Below are 10,909 nucleotides of genomic sequence, written 5' to 3'. Positions count from 1 at the left end.
CAAAAATTATAAAAATCATTACACCAAAATTATCAAGCCAAAATATCAATCACACAAAAATTAACACAAAAATTTCACACAGAAAACCAACCTTTTTCTTTGAAGGGAAAAATCATAGAATAAATCCATAATTATAAAAATAGTTACAATATCCTCTCAATCTTTATGCCTAACTTGAGATCCACATCAAATACAATAAACACCTAAAAAGGTATACTCATATAGCATTTTATGTGGCACATTTTAAGGGGTATTTGTACTAGATTAATGGCTAATATCGTAAATATCAACTAGTATGGTATGATAAATATTGACTGGTATATATATATATATATATATTTTTTTTTTATACAAGATAGAATTCTACTCTAGCCTAATCTAAGTGTATATGTGTGTGAAGCTCCCTCCTGGAGACTTGAACCCCGGCCCTTGTCCCCCACACTCCACAAGCACTTATACTTGTGGAGTGACCATCGCACCAAGGGAGTGCGGTTGTGACTGGTATATATATTGATATCATTGTTTTTTTTTTTTTTTTTTTTTTTTTTTTGATAAGCTTCAATATTATTTAATCAAACTAAAATAGGAGAAGTACAGTCAACCTCACAAGCTGTCCTTGAGACATTGTTCAACAGTAGTGTGATGTGGAGAGAGAGAGAGATCCCGCCTGTTGCGTATATAGCAGCCAAAGAACCAAATATCAGTTCCAACTCAGGCTTCAATTTTTTTTTTTTTTAGGTAAAAATGTTCTTTTGTATCCTTACATGTAATGCATGTTCTACTTCATTCCTAAAATATAAAAAAAAAAAAATTATTTTCGTCCCTAATCCTTCTGTCCACTTTTACTAAACCTATTTTAGGGTGAAAAAAGAATTGAAACTATATTTTAGATTCAATATTGATATAGTTTAGATTCTATTTTTGTCATTGAAATATCACATAAATTATTTTCACCCCAAATCTTAACATAGAGTGAACGGAAAAACTAAATATAGAATATTTTAAAATTTAAAGGACAGAAATAAAAATTTATAAACTTTAAAAAGGAACAAAGACCTGGACTATTTTAGCCATTTTATAAACCAAAAAAATATTTAGCCATTTTTTTATTTATAAAATTCATGCCATAATGAATTCTATAATTAAAAAAAGAATCATGCTAACAGGTGCTTTTAGGGCAATGATTAACAATCCATTTTAAGAAAGTTTTAACACAACTTTTATGGAAAATGAAAAAAACTGTCAAAATATTAATTGTTTTTTTTTTCTTTTCTCATAAAAACTTTCTTTCAATAGATTATTAACCATTGCCCTAAAAGCATTCATTAGCATTTTCTTTAAAAAAAATAAATGAGAGAGAGAGAGAGATTCTCCTTGGATGATTCAGGATCCACTGGGATGTTTTCAAAAAACTATACATGTATATGACTGTAATTCTGTAAAAGAATTTCAAATTTACAGAGGCAAGAAAAGCTGTTTACAAGAATGCATACTGCCAATAGCATACCGGTATACTTAATTGGATCACATTCTTAATTGGATCACATTCGCATCTACTACAAATAAATCAAACGCAATAAGAAAATGAAGGCTAATGAAGTATAAGAAAGAAAAGATATATGTGCAAAAGAAGAATGGGTCAGGTCTTAGGTAATTAACTGAGATGAGCTATGTCAAACTCATCAGGAAATTTAAAAGTGTCGGCTGCACCAAACTTCCTTCGTTCTTCCCAATCTTCCACGGATTCTTCAGCACTATCCTCTTCTTCATCAAGGTGACCAACAGGTGAAGAGGGGTCATACACACTTTTAGATCGGCAATTTGGGGTGGCAAGCATGCTCACTTGACCAAGGTGTGAAATTTCTACCACAACCGTATCATCATCAACTGGGAGGGGTTGTTTCCATGGCTCCCCATCAATTCTCATGAATGTATGGTCAGCTGCGCCCTTTTGGAACTCGAAACGGATTCTATTTGCCTACGTGCAGACAGGACAATAAAGCATAAAACTCAGACAGGAATTTGATTTGTGTTTGAACTAAAGAGCAGAATAAAACATGAGTATGCAACAAATATTACTTTGACAAAGCTTAATCTAGCTCCTACCTGTGCAAGACGAGTCCCATGTCCATTTGGAGAGAGCAAAACAAGCCCATGCCAAGCATCTCTAAAACCGACAATCTCAATTACACCATCATCCACATACGGGGGAGTTAGGTCCCTCTGCAAATTTATTCAGAAATAGCAGTTCAAATGTATTGCTTAGAGATATTTCTGAACTGTTAGTTTTTGCCTTTTTGGACAAAGACTCTGTACAGTAATTTTTTGTTTAATAAAAAATTTAGAGAGACAAAGAGAGAGAATCAGAACTAACATCATGCGATTTCTTCCTATGTGGAGTTCCCCAAGGATTAAGTCCACCAGAAAAACTGGGCAAGTTAAGGCAAACAATAGACCTAATGCTGCAATGAAAGAAAGTGTGTTAGTGAAATGAGGAGTCAACCCTTAAAAAAACAGAAAAAATAAATGAGTCAAATATTGCATCAAGAGTTGATGGGAAACATGGAAAGGGAAGGGTGAAAGTACAAAGCACGCTCACCAATAATTAATATTTTAGGGACATTACAGATTATCCCACGTTTACACGTATTTCATTTACCTCCACACCCTTTTGAAACTATCACTAAAATGCCCTGAAGTTTGGCTTTGGACTAAATTGAAATCATGAACTTCTATTCAAGCTAACAGATGAAAATACTCAAATCTCTACTAATCAACCACTCCTCTCTTTGTTCTGTCCCAATTGCACCCAAACACACACATAAGCAGGATCATTTTCTTTCTTCTTCATCACCACCAATCCACTCATTACTCCTAGATTCTTTAAACATCACTTCTACTCCTCTTCCTCCTCCCCAAGTGAAACTCAAATGATGACATCTCTTCCAATTCAATTCAGCCCACCTCCAAGAAACTCAACTTCATCCTCCAATTCCTCAACCACAAATATCTCACATGGCTCCACAACCTCCCAAACCAACAACCACATCTGCCATCCACCTGGTTGCCTGCCCTACCACTAGCTCTGGCCCCACCCACTTCATGAAACCCAAATTGGCTGATTTTTTAGGACCATTACCTGTATGGAATCCTAGTTATGGTTATGGGGCTGGACCAAGTGCAATGCTGGGGTTTGAGATTTCAAGGACTTGTACAAGCCTGGGATTGGGGAGGTGAAGACTGGAAATGAGGATGCAGAAAGTAGAGTGGTGTGTAGTGTCGCGGGAGTCCACATCCCCTTCATCCACCGTGTTTGGTTGGGGATGTGGAGAGTGGAGTGGTGTGAAGTGGTCATATTGATGGGAGGATCAGGTGCTAGAAGATGACAACTGGCAGGGTCGTTCTACTCAAGGGGTATATATGTCCACAACATCAGATGTGCATCTCACGTGTGCAGAATCTATTTCATTGGATTGAAACTTAATAATTTCAATTTACTCCGAACTTCCCGGAGTTTGGTAACACAATAGAAAAGTCAGTGAGTAAATTGCAAAAGATGTTACCAGCAGGAGGTGGAAGGGGGTAATCTGTAATTTTCTCTAAATTTTTTTGAATAGGGCGTTTCGTACGAAAATACACACACAAATACCGTTAAATCACAAAGCTTGCACTGAAATATCATTAGGTGCACTTTTTTTTTTAAGAAAAATACAACACAACTGTTACCAATGATAAAACCACATACAAGGATACTAAGAGCGAAACAGAACATTAGTATTTATGTCTTACCTGCGAGGTATTTTAAGATCCTCCCATTGACCTTGTCTTTTCATGATCCTAACCTTTGTCAGATGTGCAATGTTCCTGAAATAAGATTAAGCCATTTTCACTGTCAAAAAACAACGGACAGAAGACCAGTAAGTTGAAGACAAATTTAGCCAGGCGATCCAGACATGTGGACATCTTTCATATTAACTACCGTTCTAGACAGCAGACAGGTAAGACTGTAGAGTCAGAATTAAAATGTGCAATACATACACCAAATCCATATTCTTAAGTGTCCCAGCAAATTACCCTGAAGACCCCACATGAGCCCATCTGAAGTTCTGAGTCTGACAACTTAGTTCAAAAAATAAACGTAAATAAACTCTATTTGTACCCTTAAAAGAAATTGCAAATTAAGGAGACCTAGGCCGGAAAACCTTTAAATAATTTCATTAAAAAAGTATCTATACACTTCATAGATTAGACAGAAACAGGTTAAAACACAAGGTCTGAGCTCCCACAACTCAAATGAACTAAGCAGGAGCTGCTTGGTATGTCAAGTAATTTAAAGTAATTGCAGTACAGTGGAAGAACATTAACAGAATTTTCACACATAAATTATGCAATAAAAAATGTATTAAACAAATACAGATATATCTTTCAAAGAAGATTATGGGTCCAACATCTCAATCTAACATAACAAGACTATTGAAAAGAGAGGCAAACTGTTATCTGGAGAACAAACAACATAGCCCAACAATTATGAACAGAACACAACAGGAAATAAGCTAGAAACAGAAACCCACAGGCTTCAATATTAATTATCTTTGCAAAATATAAAACCTTTGATCATACAAATGTCAAGCAAAGTAGCAAATTTTAGTTTAATCATATGCAAATTTCAATCACTTATCAGAATACTCACCGTGAAGAAGGATGAAATAGAGAAGCACAAAACCATCCTTGAGTGCATCCAAGCTTCAAATAAGTACTCTGACCCATCAATAAAATATAAAATGAAGGGCAATAATTAGTGACTCTTGTACAGAAGCGATCAGGAAAAGGGACTAGTTACACCGAGGTCATAACAAATCATTTTTCTTTTGATAATTCAATAGTTACAGAAATGTGAGAGAAGAGATTCTAATACTAACTCTCCTAATAAAGGATGGTAGGCTACGTCAGTGATCTACAAGGCTCTTGGTGTTTCTAACAAATTAAATGTGTCTTATGATAAACCATCTATTTCTAAAATCTAAAACAGCGTGCAGACTACAAATAAGTTAAGTTTTGTGTATCATATATTCAATTAGGGTGGTCCAAGAAACCAAATATTAAATCATAGACAATCACCTTTTTCTCTAGAAAATTAATTTTAGAAAACTAAAGAATTATGTCATGACAAGTTTTCTCATATTTAAATGCTTCATATCACAATGTGGATGAGTGGGGGAGCGGGAAGGAGGTTGGGGTTGGCACTTGGCAATTTCTAGTGATTACTAATTGCAGAAATACAGTAGTAATACCTGATTGACTAACTGATTTTTAAATTTTTCTGGGTGCAACTTTCTCTCAGAGTGAAATGCATACGATACTTGAGCATCCATTCCTGAACATAAGAAAAATTATATTGGTTAAGAAAGTCGGCAAAAACCTTAAGTGTGAAGGTATGGCAACACAGATCATATAAACCTTTACTAAGTTAAATGACAAACAACAATATTCTAAAATCTAAAAGTAATTAAACTGAGACAATGAAGAAATTTGGATGGGCACGGGCAACAAGGGCAATCAGAAACTTTGCATTATATTAGATATTTGTGGAAATTTTGTTACTTTTCATCTTTTCTTAATATTTTGTTTTCTTTAATTTTCTTGGATTGTGATGTCAAAGGTTTATAAATTGTTCTTTGTCACCATATGCCTCTGAAAGATCATGAGAAACCTAGACAAACATTCTAAAATTTCTTACCTATGCTGAAGTAGTTCCAAAATCCCCCACGAAATGTATGGTAGCCCTCCTGAAAATAGCAAATAGATAATTTTCCATTAAGCATGCAAGTCAATGCCAAATTCAAATGAAGCAAAATTTAGAACACATGGGAAATCATGGAAAACAAAAGAAAGATATACAAGCTCCCTGCATGGTTTGAGTTGTAAATGTAACATGATACAAATATAACCCAAGTTAGAACTTATATTATGGTATCTAGATTAGAAGGGCCTATTACTACCTGCACATGAGAACCCAAGGACTTTATTTTAAGAATTAATAAATTTTAATTCTTTTAGTACTTGGAAGTTCACATTTTGACAGAGTTCAAGAGTTCACCTCTGGTACCACAGAGTTTCTTTGAAGAATTACTATAATGGCCTATTACTATCTAGAACAATTTAAAGAGAGATTCCAAAATAAGATCATACAGTAAGTATAGTATTGAGCATATATCTTTTTTCTTCATATGCAGGCAGCAAATTTAGAATTAATTATAAAAAAATAAACAAAGGAAAAAAGAGCATGTGAGTACAGGGAAGAAGAGTTATATGAAGACTCACCTTATTCAATGTATCTGTTTGGGAGACACGATGAAATGCATGCAAAGAATGGGGTAGTTCAAGAGGTGCAATAGGGTCACAAGATCCTTCTTTTGGAGCCCTCATCCTCATGATAATATGCCAGCTGAAAAGCAGGAGAGAGAGCACACAAATGCAAGAAAAGGTAAATAATTAAATAATAAAATAGGATCATCATTCATTTATTCCAATTATAAAGATTATGCAAATCTATTTATGGTCTCAGTTAATCATAGCTATTAATATGAACATGCTCAACCAGTAGTTAAAATGCTCACTAGTACATCATCATGTAGTCCATTTTTAAGAAATCATTTCTGTATAATTTTTTCCTTAAAAAAAAAGTTGAATTAAAAACATAAGATTGTTGAGAGGAGTATGGGGAAGATGATGATAGCATAGCACTGACTGAGTTTTGAACCTAAATCAAAATATTAAAATTTCCAATGACTAGAGCTTAGGAATGGATGTATTTCATGCATTGCATTTGAATGAAAATTGTATGAAATATTACTATTTACATGTCTCATCTATATTTTGACAAAAAGGATTTACTTTTCATTGTTTTCCCTCTCACCGAAATTCCAAAATTTCTGGCCGGATTCTCCACTTCATGTTTGTTTTGATACAGCATATTAGGTTTTAGTCTCATTCCCTCTGTTCAGATCTACTAAGGCTCCAAAGAGACAATTAGAAAGGTCAAAAAAGTGGGAGGCAAGGTTACATGCAAAGATGTTACAACGATTTTTCCACTATCAAATTGACCTAACATGAATGAAATCGCAGCATAGATTCACATAGCCAACCAAGAATAGTATAAATTAAGCATGCATCCAATCAAATGTCTATAAGTAGGCATTACAACTGGACGAACTCTCTGTTGCAAAGCTCCTTATCACAAGTTATTCTAACTTGTCAAATTCAAGTCTTACAATAATCAGCCACAGTGAGGCAACACAGCAATTTTAAATATGCCTGGAATCCAGGAGTGTCATTAGTACACCATGCAATGATGCTAAAAACATTTATATTTTTCTGAGATTGTGTGTTTGTGTGCATGTCAAATTAAGTCAAAGCTTGAAGTAGAATGTACCTGTCAATTTTCATTTCCTTTGCAATCTTAACTTGATTCAAGAAAAACTCCACAGATTGACAGTCAGTACCTGGATTTTTCTTTCCCTGTAAATTACCAGTGACCATGTCAACAAAGCTTTTAATGCTCCACATATATGAAACGATGTTTCTCAAGAAGAAGATTAACAGAACACATTTATATTCAGTCTTATTAGGGGGCGTGGAAAAGAAAATAAAAGGCTAAGCAGCCCCAGGATTTTGCATTCTCATGCATGACTAAAATATGTATATTAGCATTGTTACCAGGTGAGACGCAGAGTAAAGCTTTCTTTAAAAGCAATATATATATTATAAAATAAATAAAAAATTTAAAAAAAGGGGGGTTGTGTTTTCTCCTATGACAAGTATTAAATGTAGCTACAATTGCAGATAATTGTTATATGCAAGAAATATTCCATGTCATTAGTAGCAGTTCCTGATCTATGCAAACAAGAACTAAAATAAGAAAATGAATCCAGAATAACCATCATTACAATTCAATAATTTCATCTTCCCAGTACCAGTAAGCATTGAATCTTACCCATCCAAAAGAAAATGGTAGGTTGTTTCCAGTTCCCAATGGCACTGTTGCGATTGGAGGTGGCTGTGGTAGTTTGAGATCACATACTACTCCAAGGAGCCAGCTGGCAGTACCATCTCCACCAGCAACCTAATGATCAATATATATATATATATATTACAAATAAAAGAAAATAAATCAAGGTCATTGCAGACATGGTGAAATAAGTATAAGCCATGAGTATGTGCACGCACTTATGCATGCATGTGTGTGTGTGTGTCTAAGGGAATTGGGGAAGGAAACAACACAAGCCATACTTCAAAAATTCAACTCACAATTATTCTCAGTCTCTTTTCAATTTCAGTTGCCAAAGTATCTCCACTGTACTTAAGGGTTCCTAAAGTAACATAGAGCTGGTGTAGCACCTTATCAGGGGCCTTTTCTCCCAAATCAAAAACCTGAAAAAATTATTCACCGCAATTTTTAATCACATCACTGAATGAATTTCCTAACCACAACTGCATATCCTATCCTAAGATGTCGTTCACCACGAATTCAACTTGTGAGCAAGTCATAGAATTACCTGGTTTTTATTTAGTACAGCTCGATACGAAACAAGAAGTTCCCCTCCCAACTGGCCTCCACTTTTAGAATTAATGAAAACTATCACTGGACAGGCAGGTACATGGGAAACATCTTCTACCTTTGACCCGGGTACAAGTATGTAATTTGGAATGTAGAAGTCCTTCAAACTATTATCAGATATAGTATCACCCATTACGAATTCCCAACTGCAGATCAAACAAAAATCATCAACCTTGACAATTAAGTAACAACTAATCTATTTCGAAGTTCACTAAAACCACACCGATGCAATTAGACTAGTATGTTTTTTTTAGGAAAACAATAAGTATACTCCTCAATCAATTAACATACTTTACAATGCTAACAATTTACAGGAAACACAAACATATTTAATCCACGAAATACACTAAAATAAAAACATAATCATTCGACTTACACATGAATTTGTGGAGCAGATTCGAAAGTGAATTAATACATGGACTTACCAAATTCTCATTGATGCATAATATAGTCAAAGAACTCTAGATTTATAAACTAAGGAGCAGAACACAATGTCACAAAACTTACATACATGCTTGCTTACACGTCACATTTGATCAAAAAAACAAGAATTATGAAGAACCAAACAACAAAAATTGTAGAAATGGTAGGCACAAAATTCCTACACCTCCTAGAAAGAAAATCACAAAATGAACCCCCAATATCGCTGGCTAAACTTTGAGAAATCAACGAAAATTCACGCAATCGATTCCCCGAACGGATCGAAATCCTGTTCAGGAATTCCATTTCCGTTTTACGCTACGTTTGGTCGACAAGAACTTCCAAACAAAACATTTAAAAAAACAAATCCTCGGAGGAGTGTTTTGGTTTTCAAATAGCTTGGATTTCCCGGCAACCAAACAGGCTCTCCACTTATAGTTATTCATTCACAGAGACGATTAATATAAAACGATGTCGTAAAGAGAGTATAGATTAAGGGATGAAGATGCTTTACCTGTAGAGATATCAGATAATATTCTCAAAAAAAAAAAAAAAAGAAAGAATGAAAGAAACAGATTCGAAGCGATGAGAACAGTGTTAGGTATCGCAAGCGATTCTCCGATTCTCTGTGTTTTGGGATTATATATTATAAATTTGATATTTAATTATTATATGGTTTTAATTATTATATTTAAGAGTTTGAAAATTAAGAAAGCGGTGAGAAAGAGGGAAAAGCAATGGGAAAGTGCTCTACTCATTCCTCACCTAAAAGTCTAAAAGGCAAAATCAAATTTGGCCTAACCACATTAACTTGTGTGGTTGGGTGTTGGGACTTTTGAGTTTTTTTTGTTTGTTTGGTTGGGGTTCTGACTCTACTGTACTGAGAGTCTGAGACTCAAAAAGAGTTTTTGATTTGGGCTGGTTTTTGCGCCAAAAGAAAGAGTATTGGAATTGGATGGGATGGGATCAGAGCACTTGAAAGTTAGGAAGGAATGGTGGGGTGGGGTGGGGTGGGGTCTTTATTAGTGTTGTGTGCGCGTAGAGTTTTTCGGTTGTTCTACACTACACAGAAAGGAGCTGGATGGAGTACGCTGTAACGCTGTACGCCGCGTGTCTATACACTAAAAATACAGTATGATTTATCAGCAGATGATTTTGAACATTTTTGGACGGATGCTTAGCGCTTTATTACACCAATAAATTTTCAAATCTAAGGCGCGTGGTTCGCAATGATAGCGCTTTATTACACCAATATATTATTATTTGATTTTTTAAATGTGTTGATGGTAATTAAATTTAAATTTTTTATTTCACTATAGGTGGCTTTATCAATAAATAATTTATTAGTGATTTTAACTTCTTTTTTTAGCCATAAATTCTACTTTCACCTAAAATATATATATAATCAAAATAAAAAAATTATACTTTCACATTTGACGAGGTTAATAGGGCTTATATTTATGGATCATATTAACAAATGATCTTAGGATAATTATTAATAAATATTATCAGAAAAGTTTTTAAATTACTTTCATATAAAATATAAAAAACTGTTAGAAAAATTAATTGTTTTATTATTTTCCTATAAAACATTTCTAAAAATAGTTTTTAAACCAATATGCATTCATTAAAATTTCCTTATATTTATCTAGGCTCTAGGAAGTGTCATTTGGTTGTGTGCTGCTGTGCTCCAAGAATACAAAAGAAATTCGAGGACATATTTTCTTAAATCATAAATGTGTCCTTTTTTTTTTTCTTTTTCTTTTCTATTTCTTTTTTTTTTCTTTTTTATAATTCATAAAGTGACTTATGCACCTTGCCAAATAGTAGAACTTAATCAACTTCTACTAGCCTTTAAGCGCTTACGTGTGC

General features: G+C 34.1%; 1 protein-coding gene across 2 annotated transcripts; it reads right to left on the bottom strand.

Moving 5' to 3' along the window:
- Positions 1 to 1,399: 1,399 nt before the first annotated feature.
- On the bottom strand, positions 1,400 to 9,731 carry LOC126694857 (diacylglycerol kinase 1-like). Of its 2 annotated transcripts, none has more exons than XM_050391376.1 (13): positions 9,552 to 9,731; positions 8,556 to 8,763; positions 8,308 to 8,430; positions 7,994 to 8,122; positions 7,433 to 7,518; positions 6,322 to 6,445; positions 5,738 to 5,786; positions 5,292 to 5,374; positions 4,691 to 4,758; positions 3,790 to 3,864; positions 2,375 to 2,462; positions 2,107 to 2,223; positions 1,400 to 1,978 (listed from the first exon to the last, which is right to left on the bottom strand). In XM_050391376.1, the coding sequence occupies exons 2-13, from the start codon at positions 8,748 to 8,750 to the stop codon at positions 1,655 to 1,657; spliced, it is 1,461 nt and encodes a 486-aa protein (XP_050247333.1). In that variant the 5' UTR covers positions 8,751 to 8,763; positions 9,552 to 9,731; the 3' UTR covers positions 1,400 to 1,654. The 2 variants fall into 2 exon arrangements, with proteins under 2 accessions (XP_050247333.1, XP_050247332.1); XM_050391375.1 differs by lacking the exon at positions 9,552 to 9,731 and adding an exon at positions 9,225 to 9,517.
- Between the last annotated feature and the right edge of the window lie 1,178 nt (positions 9,732 to 10,909).

Source organism: Quercus robur, chromosome 8, assembly GCF_932294415.1.
Source record: "Quercus robur chromosome 8, dhQueRobu3.1, whole genome shotgun sequence".
NCBI lineage: Eukaryota > Viridiplantae > Streptophyta > Magnoliopsida > Fagales > Fagaceae > Quercus > Quercus robur.
The sequence above is the reverse complement of the archived record's forward strand: the minus strand, read 5'-3'. Positions and strand labels throughout refer to the sequence as shown.

Excerpts from the sequence above, each read along its gene's own strand:
- LOC126694857 (XM_050391375.1), bottom strand. The coding sequence starts at position 9,343 with ATGGAATTCCTGAACAGGATTTCGATCCGTTCGGGGAATCGATTGCGT. Across the intron at positions 8,431-8,555 it reads CTGTACTAAATAAAAACCAG|GTTTTTGATTTGGGAGAAAA; the intron begins GTAATTCTATGA and ends TAATTTTTTCAG. Across the intron at positions 2,463-3,789 it reads GATCTTAAAATACCTCGCAG|CATTAGGTCTATTGTTTGCC; the intron begins GTAAGACATAAA and ends CTTTCATTGCAG.